A 19272-nucleotide genomic window follows, 5' to 3' on the forward strand; every position below is an offset into this window, starting at 1 on the left:
GCAGATGGCAAGTTTTGACTCCTTTAAGCACATGTACACCTGACATTGAGAGCCACTTTTGAAAGTTACATACCTGAGGCTTAGAATAATGTAAAAACAAATCGGTCCTTTAGCAGCAAAAAAAAAAGAAATGAAGGCCAAAGCATCTCTAGGGAAGTTGAATTGCCAAACCAACCTTATATTGGTTCTCTAACTAGGTAACTGAAAATTAGTTGTGGGCTGTGGGTATAGTTTGTCTGGAGAGTTCCCAGCTGTACCCTAATGGAATACTCCACTGGCAGAGCATTTAAGAAATTGAACATGTTCTATTATGGGTCCTCTAATAGCAGGTCCATCACTCAATGTTATACACTCACAGGGCAGGGTGTTCTGTCTGCCGGGCGGGTGGGCCCGACCCAATCTCCGGCGGGCGGGGAGCTGATCCCCGCCGGAGAAGCGGGCCCCACCATTTTATGTGGGTGGGCCAATTAAGGTCCACCCAGCGTAACGTCCGGCGGGAAGCGCTATGCGCTCCCTGTGCGGCGGGGGGGAATCCCTAAAAGTGAGAGTGTGCTCTTTTGTGCATGTGCACGAAAGAGCGCACATCTCCCTGAGGCTAAGTGCTGCCTCAGGGAATTCGCTTACACTTTTAAAGAGATTAAAAATAGAGAAAAAAAAATTCCCTAACATGTCCCTCTCATGTGACAATGTCCCTTTCATGTGACAATGTCACATGAGATGAGACATGTTCGTAAATTACAGCAAAACTTTATTAAACTTTTTAGAACCCTGCATGAAACCTCATCCCGCCGGTGGATGAGGTTTCATGTTTTTTTCTAGTTGCCGCCGGGGCTCCTGGCTGACCTGCCAACCTTAAGGTTGGACGGGCAGGTCCTTTAATTGTTTAAATGATCCTGTCAATGGGCTCAATTGGAAATTGACAAGTCGGCGGGCGCACAGCTGATTTTGCTGTGCCCCCCACCTTCCTGAAAATTTAAATGGGGCGGGATGACGTTGGGGGTTCCTCCCGACATCATCCCGCGTCATTTTACGCGTCAGCGAGCGGGCCCCACCCCCTGCTCGCCGACAGCAAAATTCTGCCCATAATGTATATGTTTGGACAGAAGAAAAGCTTGTTTTCATTCCCCATCTTGGAGTCAAAAGCTCAAAGTTGAAAGTAGCTTTACAAGAGAGAAACTGGAAAGAATTTCTTTATTTCAATTTAAACATTTTTAAATTATACAATGGTGATCAATAGAAAAACATATCCAAATTACAATACCAGTGATTTTAACAAAGTTACTTGAAATTCTCATGATTTTACTCCTATTTGGCATTAAATTGTTTTACAAGTATCACAAACTACAATGTACAAAAAGCTACAAGCAAAACTGTCAATCCAGAAGGAGAATGCGACTTTGGCCAATTTTATTACATGCAAGAGCAGCAAATTAAATCCTTTGAGCAATGGAAGCTCGTAGAAGTACACTTTCCATTACACATTTGCTGAAACTTAACAGAACACAGACACAAATGACATCTATGAAGCAGGTTCATTGGGAAAATGGAAGTGTCTCTCTTATGTACGTTTTTTGGAACTAGTGTAGAAACTATGCCATCTCTGAAGGGTTCTTTCGTTTGAGTTTTGGTTCCATTTTGTGCACAAGTGATATCCAAGTTGGAAACCACATTGCGAAACTAAATCCAGTCTCTTATTTACAAATATTCTATGTTAATCACAACTTAATTGGAGTCCCCTCCTTTCCCTTTACACGCTTCTCCCCCAAAAAATACTCCAAAGAAAATTGCAACCTAATTCATTGTAAGTCTTTCAGCAGGGTGCTAAAGGTCAAAAAAGATCTCTACAGCATTCAGAACCATGTACCATAAAATATCAATATCCACAAAAACCTATAACATATGATTAAATATACATTTCATGAGCCTATAGTAACTGCTTTATACACCAGTCTATGAGCTACTTCCAATTTCCCCCATTTTATCCCCTCCTCAAACATACACTCTCATTCCACATGGCATCAACTCCTACCCTGTTGGCAAAAAAATGAAAGCTTGACTGTATTTATTGGCAGAACACAAGGCAAAGTGCATAACAGAATGAAACAAAGCAGAAAATGACAAACGAAAGAAAGCACTTAATCTACTTGTGTATTGAAAGCCGGAGTACATCTCTGTTCAGTAAACTTAATTTGCATTTCTGATATTCATTCTGTGCGTTGCAAAAATATATCATTTGTATAGGGGAAAAATAGTCACATCTTCGCTATTTATAGACCGTTCCATTTTGATCTAGAAACAAAAGTTTTTACATGCACAAGCTGTAAATGTTTCCATAAACATGCTTTGAGGTTTAAGCTATACAATTAAATAAGACACTCGAATATTGTACGGAGAGACTAACCATTTTGAGAACAGCTCCAAAGAAACTTGGTCTACATCTATTCAGCAAAAATAGGAGATGCCAACATTTGGATTTGGAATATAAAGTCCCCAAGGACAAACCAACATTTGTGTGCTTTACTTGTACTCTAATCTTTGGAGTTACTTCCTATAAGCTGCAAACTGGAGAGGTTATTGAGCTTCACTGTTCAATAATGCTTTGACACAACACCTCCTACCACTGAACAGTTAAGTGCTACTAGTGCTCATCATTTTGTAACTATTCTTTAAGGTCAGAGATAGAAACGGTGCACAAAACTCAAAATCCCACCAAACAACTATCCAGAGATACATTTTATATCAGTCTTGAGCTACCAGCAGCTGTAGCTCAAGCCTTGTGCAGTTGGCTGCTATAATAAACTAAATCTACCGATTTAAGGCTGGCAGCCTGAAAGACCTATTCTTAAAAAAAAGGGTCTGCTTGGCTCCAGCCAGTCTCTCTGGGCCAGTAAAAATGCTGTCCCAGTGGTAACTGTGCACCATGGTGTCAACATCGTGTGTGTGCATCACTATTCTTGGTCATGAGGTCACTTAATCCATGCACGCGCGCTAGCAAAAATGTCATGGCCAGTCTGCAAATGCTTCCACAGTGCAGCCAGTTTACAGGAAGAACAGCCACACATTACAAGTGTTAATAAGGCAGAGCAGCAGTTAGGCCGATCAGCCAAGACACAGAGTGCAATATTAAAGCAGCTCCAAGAACGGGACAAACTAAATTTTACTGGAGAAGAGTTAATGGTTGGCATTTCTTACAGTGCAAGCCATTGAGTTTACATTAAATTTTCAGCAAGTTAGAAATCAACATAGCCATTAACAGAAGTTTAATTTAGGGAAAAAAAAAATCAGAAAGTTGGTTTATTTGCAAAACATACCACAACCTTTCGCTTGAAAAAATTATTTATGTTTAAATTGTCAAACGTAGAAAGTCTTCACTGAAGAAAAAAAAATTAAGAATCTAAAAATCAAGAAAATGAGGACTTTAAACAGATTGCAGATTCAAACGAAAAAACTAAATATACATCTTGGAGTCTAGGTATCTCCCAGTGTATTTACAATTTACATCCACTTAATCATTAAAATGTGCAAATTTTTTTTTTTAAAAGATTTAATTTTTTTTGGTGGAAACATGTTCTCCTCAGCTGGCTGGTGACTAGACTGCACTAAAACTGGCATTCCATAGGCTTTTTCCTTCTGCCATTTTAAGTCGCAAATTAGTCATTTCCTATTATCTACTAACCAGCCTTTTAGTCATAAAGGATAAGATTTTCTTCAATTTTCCTTTACTTTGCTAGGTTAAAAATGATTTTTTTTTTTAAAAAAGGAAAGCCACATCACATTGCTTTGCGCATCCCAGCCCATCCAAAGACAGCAGCGCAATATAAAAAGAGCTGGTAATAAACATCCATTAAAACACAAAAGAAATATACACCTATGCCATACTAAAGAAGAAACACAGTGATGTGGCTGGGCAAACATAACTCTCCACCGGTTTAAATACATTCAAACAAAGGTTAAAATGCTATAATTTTGCTGTCACTACAAGGGATGTTGGCATTTTAAAAGATAACTTGAAACTTAAAATAAATTGCTAATTTAACATTTTATTTATAAGGAACCCTTGTATGGAGTGGTCGGTCAGGTGCAGATCCCTGATGCTGTTTACAGCACTATGAAAGAACATTGCCCCCCTACTGCAACCATCTGCAGTACTGTGCTCAACACTGAATGTATTTGTTGCCTGATGAAGGAGCAACCTTTGTGTTTTGATATTATTGTTTGGAAATAATGTATTGAACCAGTAAGTTAAGACAAAAACAATTCCAAAATGAATATTCAACACCCCAAAAAAGGAAATTCTTGATACCAAGCTTAGTAAATCTCTACCATCCAACCGCCCTGTCCCTACTCCTGCCACCATTCCCCGCCCTTCCCAAGCTGGTATCAAAATAATTGTGATGAGCCACAGAATTTTACTAGGTTCTTGTACCCTTCCCTGCTTCGTGTGGTTATATTTGGAATACTAATCTGTCTATTTTGTTACGGAGGCGGGAGAAGAGGCAAAGATGATGTCCCAGTAGGCCAATACTGGAAATCAGAGTCTCCCATCTGATATTTTAGTGGCCAGGAGATAAGAATTCCATTCTTGGCTTAGGAGATAATAAACTGAATGTTTTGTTTCATATTTGTCTCATTATAGAAATATTTCCCAAGGATTTAGTTTAAAAATTTACAAAATTCAATTTTTTCCCCCTCTTTCCCTTTATGCTTGCTATGCAACATGCACACAGGCACAAAGAACGTCAGGCTGTTTTCAATTGCTCCAGGAGCATCTGCTCCTCCCTCCAAAATCAATTCTGCTCATTTTACAAGTATTCAGGCTTCTTTTCGTCACTGACATAATATGGATTCTCTTGACCCTGGCAGAGATAGGTATAACGGGACTGCTGCTTCCCTTTAAAGGTCTTCAGGTCATCATTCTTCTCAGGCTAGAATAAAAAAAGAACATGCACCAAGCATTAAGAACATTTTAATTAGGAACACAGACAGAATTTGTACTTGCATTTGAAAAACATAACATTTATCATATGTCTCAAAACCTTTTTTGCCTTAAATGCAGATGCTCGGACTGTTGTATGGGCAACGAGTGACACTCATTGCCTGAAGTTTAAAGATAGGATCTTCTAAAGGAGCATGTTTTAGGAACATAGTCACCGAGTCCCTCGAGGCTGTTCTGTCATTCCACCAGATAATGGCTGATCTGTATCTTAATTCCATTTATCCACCTCGGTTCCATATTTGACTCAAAGCCTATCTATCTCACATTTTCAATTGACCTTAACAGCTTTTTGGAGAGAGAGCTTCAGGTTTCCAATACTCTTCGTGTGTAGCACTTTTCCACATCACCTCTGAATGGTCTAGCTCTTAATTGTGAAGCTATGCCCACTTGTTCTGAACTCCACATTGGTTTCTCATTGTATTGAGATTTAAATTTCTGATTAAACCAAAATGGTTTCTGCTAATGTTTCTTTCTGTTCCAGGATATAGTCTGATATCATGAGTGCTTTAAAGAACACGGTCATCTAATCAGCTTTTGTTACAGCTCACTCTTCTTTATTTTTGTGGTGAAGTTGGCTTGTTACCACATACAATGCAAGTGTAGAGGAATTGAAGACCTGGGAATAGGTTCTGTACTGATCCCTCCAAAATTGTGCAGGCCAGATGGCTTTGTGATGCAAGGAGTTGAAAGGGGATATTGATGACCTAAATCTTACTCATACTAAATCTTACACATGCCATTATTAAAAGGTACCAGCAAGGAAAAACATTGTGTACAGTGTTGAACATAGCTGCTGAGCACACGCCAGCCACAGTGAGGTCATTCTGGTCATTGGATACATGAAAGAGAAGCACTGACATCATCTGATGTTGAACAAATTTTCTACTCAACAATTTCTGACACGTAGTACCAATGGCTAATGCACAACTGCACTAAAAAGTTACATGTTTGAGAGTGTTCTGACAGAAAAGGTTTGAAGCTGTGTTAGAATTTTAAAAAAAACTTGGGTACACAAGTCATTATCACCCAAGATAGTCATTGTGTGACACAGACATTCCACTATTAATAATGTACTATTTAAAGTATAAGTAGATTTTAACTGTGGTTGTGGAAGAGTTAATTTCTCTTAGCCCTAAAAGCCTTGACTAAATTTTGACTTTGAAATAAATACTTGAAAATTAAGTAGCCAGTACTGATGAGGGGGAGCTTATGGAAGAAATGGTTTTCATTGCATAAGTATCAAAGAAAAGGCAGCCATTAGTCTAAAATGGTCCAGCAGCAATGCAAATTAATTTTGCTGCAATTCACCAACTCAGTAACTTTCACTTCTAGACCCTGCCACCCAAGGGAACTTTCTGATGGCATTTCGAGATTTTTCAAATTTTAGCTTTTAGTCTCCAGATATCATGTTCTCCCTTACATTTGGAGGCTCACAGCAGCAGCACAGGTCTCAATAAGCTCTGATCACTCTTTCTTCTCCCCACCATGAAAGTATCTCACCTACAGAAAGCCCTCATCATTGAAATGGCTACATCTGTGGAACTATATATGACAAAACGCGGCAATGAATCCAAGTACTACTCTTCTTCTTAGGCTGTGCCTCGGGATCGAGGATGACTTGCTTCCATTCCATTGGTTTTGAGATTGCTGGTAAATCCAATCCACAATCTGCAGACTGCCACATGTGGGGCAGGTAGTGCATTGAGGGTGGGTAGTTGTTTGGAGGTTTTGGACGCTCACAAGCCATGAATCAATGGGAGTGTCTGACCGCTTCAGGGATGCTTTGAGGACATCCCCAAAGCATTTCTGCTGACCTCCTGGGAGTGTCCTGCCGCAACAGAGCAGTTGTTTCTGGAGTCTCGTGTCAGGGATGTGTTTGGCATGTCCTGCCCAGTTGATCTCGTTTTGCGTTTAGCGCTGGGCATGTCAGCTTGGGAGGGGATGCTGTTGTTGAACCACTTTTCTTACCATTGCATTTAGAGGATCTTGCAAAGGCACTGCTGGTGGTACTTCTCCAGTGCTTTGAGATGCCTGCTGTTTATGACCCTCTTTCCCGGAATTGCTAGTCCCACAAGGAACTCCCGTGTTTACTAATTGCCTCTAGATTTTCATCTGGGAACTACATAAACAATTTAAATGTTTAATTGAGACAAGGGCAGACCTTCTGGCTCCATTAAAAGCTTAGAAATGGGTTATTCATTATTCAAATTCTCTCACTACCAATCTTGACACACAAGATAAACACAGGTTACAATTAACCCAGGGTTGTTTGATATGCATTTGGGTTGCTTATCAGTTTTTTAACCAGATGGCTCCAAAGCATACAGGAGGGCAGGGATCACTGCTGCTTGGTAAACCATGACCTTAGTTTTGGGTTTGAGATCCTGGTCCTCAAAACACTTTTCCTCAGCTGGCTGAAAGCTGCACTGGCACAATACCTACTACTACTACCTGCTACCCTGTGGATGACTATATTAGGGCATGAATTTTGGGACTAGCCAGGTGGGCTGAGTAACTTTTAACTCATGGAGCTCTACTTTCTGAAGTTCACAAAGCAATTGAGCAGCAAGAAGAAAAATCCAGGAAAAGCAGAAAAAATGAACACTATATTATCTTTTAAATTATCTTTTAAAATTCATCGTCTATATGTTGCTGCAAATGTTGGATTCCATAACTCGTGGGTTTTAGAGGTAAGTTTTAGCTTTAGGGATTAAACTGCTAAATGTAAGATAAATGGAATCATCTGATTAGCTTTTCATATCTTGTGCATGTTGTTGGTTTTCATCTAGGAGTCAGGGTAGTAGGGTAGGTTATTCTAACCATAGAAACCACAATAAACACCGCCAACCAAATCATAAACAGAATTACCTGGAAAAACTCAGCAGGTCTGGCAGCATCGGCGGAGAAGAAAAGAGTTGACATTTCGAGTCCTCATGACCCTTCAGCAGAACTGAGTAAAGTTAGGAGAGGGGTGAAATATAAGCTGGTTCACCCCTCTCCTAACTTTACTCAGTTCTGCTGAAGGGTCACGAGGACTCGAAACGTCAACTCTTTTCTTCTCCGCCGATGCTGCCAGACCTGCTGAGTTTTTCCAGGTAATTCTGTTTTTGTTTTGGATTTCCAGCATCCGCAGTAGTTTTTTGTTTTTAGCCAACCAAATCATCATCAGTAGTTAACATCTTGAGAAGAAAAAAAGACTAGCATTTATGTTGCACCTTTCCTGACCTCAGCCATTAAAGTAATTTTAAAGTATAGTCACTGTTATAACATTCAAAATCCTCAGCCAATTTGTGCACAGCACAAACAACAATATGGTAATGACAAAATAATCTGTTTTTGAGATGTTGATTGAGGGATAAATATTGGCCAGAACATCTGGGAAAACTCCCTTTCCTCTTCTTCAAAATAGCGCCATGCGATCTTTCATGTTCACTCGAGAGTGCATGCAGGGCCTCGATTTAAAGTCTCATCTGAAAGACTCTGATAGTGCAGCATTCCCTTGGTACCACAGTGGAGTTTTGGCTTAGATATTTTGTGCTCAAACCTCGGGAGTGGGACACGGACCCACATCCTTCTGACAGAGGTGAGAGTACTGCCATCTGAGCCACGACTGAATGATTGACATTGGATAGTTTGAAGCCAACTGTCATAGTTCCACTGATGCTCCTATGATCTGTTAAGAACGTATGAGACAAGCTAGATGGACCAGTTGGTCTTTTCTTGTATGTTTGAATTGAACTTTTGCTTTTGTTAAGAAGCTAAATACTGCCTTTTTTTCTGACTAAGTTATCTCTCGTTCCCCACCACCAGAAGTTAAGACATTTGCCACTTTAGTGATCTCTATGAATGTACCTTCAGAATTAGGGCCAGTGAGTAGTGAAATCAAAGAGACATTTTCAGTCAGATAGGATACCCACTTCAGCACCTTCCGAAGAGTAAATACCATTTAGAAACGAGCGTTGTTCAAACTGAAGCTTTGCAGATTCTGTCGAAATTTATATCTGATGCTTGCCAAGGGCACGGGCATGTATCACACCAAATGACCATTCACACCTTTTGCAATGGCTATCTTCCAGCCAAATAGTAGCAGCATAAAATACATTCCACAAGACAGTTTGTAAGTTCTGTCAGAAAATGGAACACCAAGTTCTGGTTATTTACTAGCTCTACAACGTTTTGAATCAGCTTTGTTCCAAAGGCACACAGGTTCAAACTAGTAACGGGTAAATTTATGATATTAGGAAAATTCTTCCACATAAAGTGTGATTTATGATGGAATGAACTTGCAGGTACAGCATCCCGGAGGCAAAAAGCATAGAAGCTTTAAAAAGCAATTGAATGCTGCAATAGGGTGGAGGAAACATTAGAATCTTTCTAGATGGATGAAGCTACATGGGATAAATAGCCTTCCTTATCTATAATTATATCAAAGAAGCATTCCTATGCTGAAATCACCATTCCAGTTCAAAAGCACAAGAATGTAGGAGAAAAATTGGGCAGCAACTTTGTGGTAAATGTAAAATTCAAAAGACTATCGAGGAAGAACTTCAGAAACCATTTTATTTGTGTGTCTGGCTAATGAGGCTTGTTCGGCCAGCAAGTTTTGCAAAATTTCTAGCTGCGCCACAGGAACCAGAAGGTTGTTTTCCATTAAAAAAAAGTCTAAAACTGCTACCTAGGAGTACAGATGTGCTTTTGGGAAGATCACAGGCAGTCATCGGAGGCACCTTACAGATATGGAATGGGCAGGGGAAAGCAAAATCATAGAGACAACACCAAACAACAAAATTGTCAGAAGGTATCAGTTCTCTGTGGGTGGAGGTGGGGCAGGGGGGTTGTTGGGGAAAGACCTGGGCTAATTCTTGTAGTGGGTATCAAATTCCAGACAGCTATAGCTTTGGAGAACCAGCAAGGATAGTGGCCAGAATTTTTCCATCGGTGAGTTGGGGGCTCGCTGATGCGAAAATGACACGGGATGATGAGGAACCCCCGACGTCATCCCGCCCCATTTAAATATTCAGGAAGGCGGGCGGACAGCGAAATCAGCTGTCTGCCCGCCGACCTGTCAATGGCCAATTGAGGCCATTGACAGGATAATTAAGCCATTTAAAGGCCCTGCCCGTCCAACCTTAAGGTTGGCGGACAGGCCAGGAGCCCCAGCGGGCTTCAGATAATACATGAAACCTCATCCACTGGCGGGATGAGGTTTCATGTCTGTTTTAAAAAACTTTAATAAACTTTATGTGATATTTATTAACATGTCCCATCTCGTGTGACATTGTCACGTGAGGGGGACATGTTAATATTTTTTTATTTTTTAAGTTTATAAAACTTTCAGTGCTCTCCCTGAGACAGCACTTAGTCTCAGGGAGATGTGTGCTCTTTCGCTTGCATGCGTGAAAGAGCACACTTTGACAGTTGGGGAATCTCCCCCCCGCATAGGAAGTTCATAGCGCTTCCTGTCGGGCAGGCCGCTGGGCTGGCCTCAATTGTCCCACCCACTCAAAATGGCGGCGGGGCCCGTTTCGGCGGCGGCGATCGGCTGCCCACCCGCCCATCAAGGGCAAAATTCTGCCCAATAACTGGATTAAACTGACAGCCCAATCAGCATCCATTTTTCATTCCCCCACCCGCCACCCCCACTTTTAAACGTACTCACCGTTCTCCCACCATCCCGATGAATATCGTTTAAACTGCTGGTGCTTCCATTCTCCTGCATTTCAAGCTGATTGCCATCCCAGTGCATGGTGGCACGAGGAATCTTCGGCATCTCAGATTTGGGCCACATTACGTAATCGTGAGACCCGGATGAGGAACTACACGAACCATTCCTGGACCTGTAAACGAAAATCAATTTTGCTCTAGTTGCACCTTCAATTTCAACAGACGACATAAACTTACAACGTGATTACATTTTGCAATTAAACTGTGTGCTGATCCCACAGTACTCAAATCCTATTTAAAACCCATTAGAATGTAGCATTTATCCATTGATTTATCCATTTACACTGTTTCCTTTCCTGCCTCCCTCCAAGATACTTTGATTCTACTGCTGCAAAACAGACAATATAAATGGCTGCACAGTGTTTGTTTTCCCCTTCGCGATAGAGTTAGTTCAAACCGAATTGAGTATATTGCTTCAAAATATCAGCTACTGGCTGGTCAAAGGTCAAGTGTTTGTACTGAGGTATGGCTGACCAAAATATCACTTCTATTAGTGCAGTGAGGATGCCAGTAGTATAGCAACAATTACATCATCTTGTAAAGTCACCTTTGATAACAGGCAAAAAGATAAGTACCAACAAGATTCATGTCTGCGTTGCCACAACTAAAGAACACAGTCAATAAAGAAACTAGCTGCGAAGGCTTATTCCTTCACAATGTAATCGCCTACTCTGTCATTCAATAAAATCATATCTATTCCTTGACCTCAACTTGACTTTCCCGCCTGATCTCCATGCCTCTCGATTCCCTCAGTGCCCTACAATGGTACAGAATGCAAAGTATTTTGGATGGGGGCAGGGTCGAGGGCCATGCAAATTTCCCAACATGGTGAGGAAATTTACCATGTGCACTCCATGCAACGCAGGTTTGTATTTAAGGGGATCCTTTGTGAACAGCAAATCCAAGTTTTAATTTGTTAACCTGGCAGTCAGGGAAAATAATTATTGGCCAACATTTGTCACCATATTGTTGCCTCTGAAGGAGCCTTGGGAAACCAACCGCTAAGGCACTTTGCTGTTTCTCCAGTGGTAGTGCCATGGGTTCACTCATATTTAGTTACTTTGGCTAAAGCTGGAGGTTGCTGCTTAGCAGTCATGGTCGAATGTGAAAGGAGGCATCAGTGTACGATAGCATTTCTTTGACAGACCATTGCAATCATTGCAACTGCTTCCTACTGTAGAAGGAGCATAGGTATCTGGAGGGCTATTCGATACATTGGGTAGAAGTTGGCGGGTAAGGTAGAGTACGTTTAATGGATTGTCTGCTTGATGTCTTTGTGCCTGATTGTTGTACATTCCAAAAAGTAAAAGAAACTAGCTACAAAGGCTTATTCCTTTGGAATATAATAACTTGGTTGATAAACCACTGAAGCAACAAGTAGAGAAATCTAAAAAAGTATATACATGTATTTCCAACAGCATTCCATGTCATGAAGCTACCAATTTGGATGAATAGTCAATTTTGCTTTCGACGAGTGGAAAATTATCTTTTCTCCTGAACCCTATCATTGATTGAGCAGCACTGGATAGAAATGTGTGTCACATCCTTACCTGACACATGTTGTGATTAAGGCCAAAAACAGAAGGATGAGGAGACCACCCAGTACACAGGAGATCACCACGACTGCCAGTAAATATGCTGTGGAAAACAGAAGCCACGTGAATATTACAGTTGGATATATTGAAAATGGGTCCCGTGCCCATCCTTTAGGGATGGGTTAAGAATGATCAGATTTTAAAATGAATGGCAAAGCATTAAACAATGCAATTAAAATAGAAATTATGCTAAATTCACAGGAAAGGTGAATTATTACTTCTTTGACTCATTTAAATACAGAATTATAATTAGTTTAAAGATGACTGGTTGGAATGAAGGATTTGTTCTGAAATGTTGGTTATCTTAATCTCATCCCCAACAGAATACTTTGTTCTGATTTCTCAGCCATATCAATACTGTGATTAACTAATGCTAAGCACACCTCTGTGGGGCATGTATTTTTTCCCTCATTTCCCTACTTCTGTCTCCTTTTTATCACTACTTTAAAACTACTGGACAGCTTAGTCAACATCCACTGTGTCTTGCCTATATTAATCCATAGGTTTTTAGACAGGGGACCCTTGATCCTAGGGGTTCATATTCCAGAAGTAATCTGTATTTACTTCCTTATCAGCGCCCAATTTCTGTAGCTTAAAAAACACTCATTTTCTTTAAGGTGGCCACCATGGTCCTTGTAAGTTAAGACCAGAGTTCCTGGCAGTGTTTCAATATCTTCAATGGTTTCCTCACACAGAGACAATGCTTTAGTCAAATCTACACAACATATTTCAGAGTTTACCATTTCTCCCTTCCCAATTATCCTACCAATTCTCTTAAGAGAAGAGAACAGTCAGGACTGTGAGCCACTAACCCCTTCTCCAGATGTAGCCAAGGTGATGCTCTCAGGACAAATGCTACAGAACTCCATTTTTAAACCACTTGTAGGCTATGCATTACAATAGGACACATTAGCACAGTGCACAAGTTACTCAGCACTACTGGATGCAGAAAATATTCTGTGAAAATCAAGGTCACTAACATCAATTGCAGACATTTAACTTTTTTTTCAATTCTGGGATTTGAATTTCAACACACATTCTTACTGCAAAATCCAGCCCAAATAGCGAGGCCATCAGCACCTACTGTTATTAAGGATTAAATTAAACGACTTTTGGCATCCGCTCGTGAACAGTTAAAACACCAAAATCAGGAATTTTCTGTTCAAGCTGCACTGCTCCCCAGAAGCTTCACTACACTCGTGCCTCATCGAGAGGCTCAGCATTCACGCACACACAATTATGTGAAGTTGTATTACTCGCCCTCTAGATACCCACTAAACATGCCAGAAAAATTACTGTTTAGTCAATCAAGTATAAGAGAATTTTTAATGGTATGATAAGTGTTAATTATTGCCAATCAATACGTTTGGCACTGAAAATTTACCTTTACAAGTGTGGAATCTCATTCCTTCAGATTTTAATGATAGTTGGAGATTCTTAAAAAACTGAATTTTTTTACCTTTATCTTCGTCTCTTATTTTGTTCAATCTTACTTACTGTACATGATTTTATCTTGAATTAAGTATTCTAACTTGCAATTCCTAGTTTAGATTGTGTGTCTCAGCAAGGACTATTCAATCTGACTGGGTGATAAGTCACACTGTTGTTTGGCCTGTTCCAGGACCCAGAGATCTCCTGTAGAGGACACCACACTGTTTCAGCTTGAGTATTGCGGAGAAAGAGATACACGCCATCAACGCTTTTCATCTTGCACTCATCAGGACTTGCAAGAATACCAATTGTGAAGGGACGAACAATTTATACTGCATGAGGAGACAGAGCTGATTGGTTGGTAAGTGGGCTCTAATTGGTAGAGGCATGTATACAATCAGAGCTCATTTGCCAACTAATTAGTGCTCTCTCCTCGTGCAGTACAAATTGTTCTATCCTTTACAATTGGTATTCTTGCAAATCTGTCCTGATGAGTGCAAGATGAAAAACTTTGACAGCATGTCTCTTTTTTCAGCAATACTCAAGTTCTATACTACCAAATGACTGTTTCAGCTCATTAATCACCGCAAATCACAGTGTAAAAGCCTACAGAATGTTTGTGGGCAAGTATAAATGCAATGAATGTTAAGCAATATTCTTTTGCCACTGACCCCAAAATCTGGGCCATTAACATGGTCTCCAAATCTCTCAGTTTAGAAAAAATCTACTACTTGGATTTTTACTGCAAATTTTTTTTAAAGAGCAAGAGGTTCCATTCTAAACCATGATATAGATTAAACCACAATAAGCTAAACTCTGATAAGAACTACATTTTCTCCTTTAAGTTTGAAGAAGAGTTATCAATAGCCCATTATAAAATAAATCTGATTTTTTAAAAAAAAACAATAAACTTTCATGCTTGTCTAGTCTAACGATTTTACATTATAAATGAGGGTGGTCAACCAACATCATATGATTCCTCCCTGGCTCGGCATTTGCTTAAAAGTTTTTCGACTCAAACATCTTCCATTTCTGACGAAAGTTCATAGACTGAAATGTTAACACTGTTTTTCTATCCATAAATACTGCCTGACCTCTGGAGCTTTTTCAGTTTCAGCATTGTATGAATTGCACACAGTGGGCTGGATATAGCAGGAACCATGGCTGTGGGGTCCAATTAATCATGGGCGAGGCCGTCCTGGCAGCAGGAAAACCTTTCCGATTATGTAACTGGAAGGCACTGTCGCAGGATCCCTGCCCAGCAGCGGTGGGGTGAAAATTACTGTCATGAACCTACCTGACGCCCATTATCTCTGTGCCTACCATAATTTAATGGTGGCTGAGGGATTAACTGGAGGCTGCACCCTCAGAAGATCGCGCGACAAAACTTGTTGGTTTTGCGAGCGGAATCCCGGGGTGCTCCCTTCCTAGCGTGCACTCTGTGCTCGATTGAGGGATCCAGCGTAGGGCAGAGGCCTACGTGGCTGCTGAAAGCCACCCCTCTCTTCACCCACCCCTATCCTGCTTTCACCCACCTGTGCCTGGAGGTCCCTCCCTGATCCTGGGGCCACTGCTTCTGCTGGTGCCTACAGCACACGGAGCTTCCAGCCTGTGATTGGCCAGCAGCTCTTGGTGAGCAGGACGTCTGCCACTGGGGGCCTCATTCGAGGAGAAGGCCTGACAGTGGCCAATTTATTCCATTGGGCCTCCCCCAAGGAACTGGAGGGTGTTCCCCATTCTCTGTTCTCTGTCTGAACCCCAGCCAACGTTTGACTTCCACATTGGGAAAAGGGGTTTGGTCCACATACGCAGCCTTAACAGTGGACGGATCTAGATGCAGCATACTAAATACATTGCTGTTGTCCTACTGACTGTTAGTGAAAATATATGAGGGAGGTTAAAAGCTCCCAGATAATTCCCTTTAAAAATAAGAGGTCTTCGGGAATCTGCTGCCCTCTGCAGCAAAGAGACGGCTCTAATGCCCCCAATCTTTTGGGTTTGTGTGATAGAAAATGTCCATGGTGGCAGGGGAAAGGAAAAAGAATGGAAGAGGAGCAGGTGGAAGTGCACTCCACTAGTGGGTGGGAGGGATTGGCAGAAGGGGAGTGGAAAATGCAGTCCACATTCCAGGAAGGCCACTTGTTTCAAGTACACCTGGCACCACGTTGGTAGGTCAATATCAGGATTCCAGATTAGGCATGCCTGTGCTGATTGTTGTCTGCAAGGAGATTGGTGCGTGTGCCAAAGTTAACACTTAACAGTTTGTCGGCATGTTGTTTGTTTTGTTTTGCTCAATTTGACTGGTTGACCACCCTCCCCCATCATAAAAGGAGCAGTGCACTGGGTTGCAACAGACTGATGATTCAAACCCAAACTTCACATCTACAACAGTCTCTTCTAGACAAAAGAGCTAAAAGTAAATCATATAAAATTAGGATTCAAACAGTTTTGAGACTTAACCACATCATCTTTCAGTGCCAGAAAAGCATTGGCATCTTAAGTTAGCTTCACTTAAAATAGCAATAGCACTGTTACATGAAACCCGAGAGTGATGACTACAGAAATCAACGTGTGCTTTCTGTCACCATGCTAGTCAAGTTTCATGTGGTTCTTCACTGAAGGTTACAGTTCGGTTTCTAACAGTACAAGTGGCCTGCTCACAACCTGCAACCCTCAAGGTACAAATTTTGCTTCATCAGTATGATATTTAATCATTTTACCAAATAGCTATCTTCAGCCTATCACTTCCATTACTTGTATACAGAGAGTTTGAATCTCAGTAATTTGTAAGTGTAATATTTTACAAAGAATATAACAACAGGTACTTACATTTATCACAGTTAAATCCTCCATAACCAAATGGACACCTAGAAATAACAAGGATCTAAATGTTTTAGTTATCTCAGAAATATGTTGCAGAGCAAGACCGAAAATCAGCCTCACCCCCTCCAAAAAGTACATTACTGGCTTAACAGACTCATTATACCCAGACAAAGATCTTTGGTGTTTGTGTCCCAAGTATTTCTGCTGGTAAGCCATTATGAAGTTAGGAACGATACGGAATTCTAGCAATAATTCAGCCTTAAATTTAAAATGGCAGTGAGAAATTTTTACATTAAATGGCACATGTAATTTTAAACAAACTGCAAAACAGGTTTTAAAGTTGCAAAATGGAAAATATGTCAAATTATTGACAACAATGTGTTGTGTGATGGAGTCAAACTGTGGTCTTTCTGGATTCAATTCCAGTCAATACTGATGGATGGAACGTCTCCTACTTCAGATTGGTAAAGCCCATTGGAAATTAATAGTTTTTGGTGATATATCTCCATATTAATCAAATTCCATGGCTGAAGTAGCTACTCATTTGAAAAACAGCCAAGGAAGGGGGACATTCTAGATTCACAACCACACTTTCCCATACCTGCAGTTTGATTTCAGCCAAATTCATCTCTTCAAAAGGATCAAAGTAGATATAGAACTTTACCCATTTAAAACACACATCGTCTGATGCAATGCAGGTGACCTCTTTGACTATGACGCCACCAGTCCTTTACTGGAGTCGACAGCTTTTTGCTAGTACATCAGTGGAACTTGGGTTCCACCCATCAGAACAGGTGGTTAGATTTAGTTAAGTGAACATGGGGAGCTGACCCCACACTCTTGTTTTTTGGGTCTACACATTAAAAGTGGAGACCAGAACAGGGAGGCTAGCTCCCGACTCATGAATGGGAAAGCAGCATAGTACACAGAGGCTGCTTACCAAAACTGACAGTTAAAAACATAATGTAAAAGTGTCTTTACATCACAAATATTTCAAGCCCACAAAACTGCCCAACAATAGCATCAATTGGATCACCTCATCCTCATGATGGGTATGGCATCTTGGAGCGTCAATATTTTACTGTGTACAATCATTTTTCTTGAAATCATAACAGGAATTATGTGCCTGGGAAATAAAGATGCAATAGACACAGGGGGCAGGATTTTCCGGTCGGTGAGCTGGGGTGGGGCCCGCTCGCCGACGCGTAAAATGACACGGGATGACAACAGGTGGAACTCCCGACATCACCCCGCGTCGTTTCCATTTTCAGGTTGGCGGGGGCACAGCCGACTCAGCTGCGCACCCGCCAACCTGTCAACGGCCTATTGAGGCCATTGAAAAACTAATTAAAGTCATTAATGGACCTGCCCGTCCAACCTTAAGGTTGGAGGGCAGACCAGGAGCCCTGGCGGGTTTCAGAAAAAGCATGAAACCTCATCCACGGTCGGGATGAGGTTTCATGAGGGTATTTAAATTTTTATTAAAAGGTTTCCATAAAAGTTATGGACGTGTCCTAACTCATGTGACAGTGTCACATGAGGGGACATGGCAGGGAAATTTTTTTTATCGTTTGTATTACAAATTTTAATTCAGAGACGACCTCCCTGAGGCAGCACTTAGCCTCAGGAAGATCTGTGCGCTCTTTCGCACACAAGCGTTAAAGAGCGCACTCCCAGCTGAGGGAATTCCCCCCTCCCCACCCCCCCCTCCGCCCGCACAGGGAGCGTATAGCGCTTCCGAGTGGACGTTATGCCGGGCGGGCCTTAATTGGCGTCGATCGGAGGCGTGCCCGCCTGAGCCCACTCCCACACTTCCCACCCAACAGGGGGAAGGTTTTTCCCAGGGGGTCTACAGGAGCACTTTGTAATTGACCAACTTACTTCACACAAGTTCCATTTTCAAGCTTAAATCCACTTAGACAAGCTGTTTTAAAAAGAAAAGTAAATAAGTTGATTTTGTCATACTAATACTTATACATTTCAACTGATGCCCCATTTATGCCAGTACAATAGCAGTGTTAAATCTATAAAGACACCAGTGTAAACCATGTGTATTTTTTAAAACCACCGTTATAAAAATAACAAATCGAGAAGGACTGGCACAAAAGGGTACATTCATGTTACTATTGTGGAAAAGTGTGCATTTGGATCACAACTTGGCAGATTCCCTGTTCCACACTGTAAATGAGAGAAATATTAGCCAAGGCAAAACAAACATTGGGAAACAGAGGCTAGTTGGAATTATCCCAATGAGCTTCTGGAGATTAGGCATCACAGTTCTCAGTTTATTTAAAGCATTCAAACCTTTTTAATAGAGTGGTGTAGGTGTAACTACAAGTAAACTGACTGAAATACAAATCACCTTAACTATCTCAAAATTCCACATGGTTAGTCACTACTGCAGACTCCAAATGCAAAGGCTTCAAAAAACTGGGGGGCTTTTTGTTAGTATGGCATTTTATGGGATGATATGGGAGAACCGTTTAAAATTATAAAAGGAAAGGGTGGGATAGATTGGCTAGAAAGAAACCATTTCCAAAAGGTGAAGGGTCAAGAACAAGGGGCCACAGACACTAGGTTAAATGCAAGTGATTTGGAAAAGAGATAAATACACTTCTTTACAGAGAAAACTGGAGCTGTGGAAATCATTTTCGGGCTTAGTAATTGTAGCAGAAACAAATTTAACATTTAGAATTATATTGG

General features: G+C 41.0%; 1 protein-coding gene across 1 annotated transcript in view; it reads right to left on the minus strand.

The window, feature by feature from the left end:
* Positions 1–1161: 1161 nt before the first annotated feature.
* Positions 1162–19272, minus strand: part of LOC144667994 (protein HEG-like) — a 107466-nt gene continuing 89355 nt past the window's right edge. The window contains exons 8-12 of the mRNA XM_078529689.1: positions 18451–18493; positions 16576–16613; positions 12271–12358; positions 10656–10833; positions 1162–4925 (exon numbers count right to left, since the gene is read on the minus strand). Coding sequence (XP_078385815.1) covers positions 4803–4925; positions 10656–10833; positions 12271–12358; positions 16576–16613; positions 18451–18493 — 470 coding nt within the window. The 3' untranslated portion in view covers positions 1162–4802. The remainder of the gene's footprint in view (positions 4926–10655; positions 10834–12270; positions 12359–16575; positions 16614–18450; positions 18494–19272) is intronic.

The sequence above is a fragment of the Cetorhinus maximus genome, chromosome 25 (genome assembly GCF_964194155.1).
Source record: "Cetorhinus maximus chromosome 25, sCetMax3.hap1.1, whole genome shotgun sequence".
Lineage (NCBI taxonomy): Eukaryota > Metazoa > Chordata > Chondrichthyes > Lamniformes > Cetorhinidae > Cetorhinus > Cetorhinus maximus.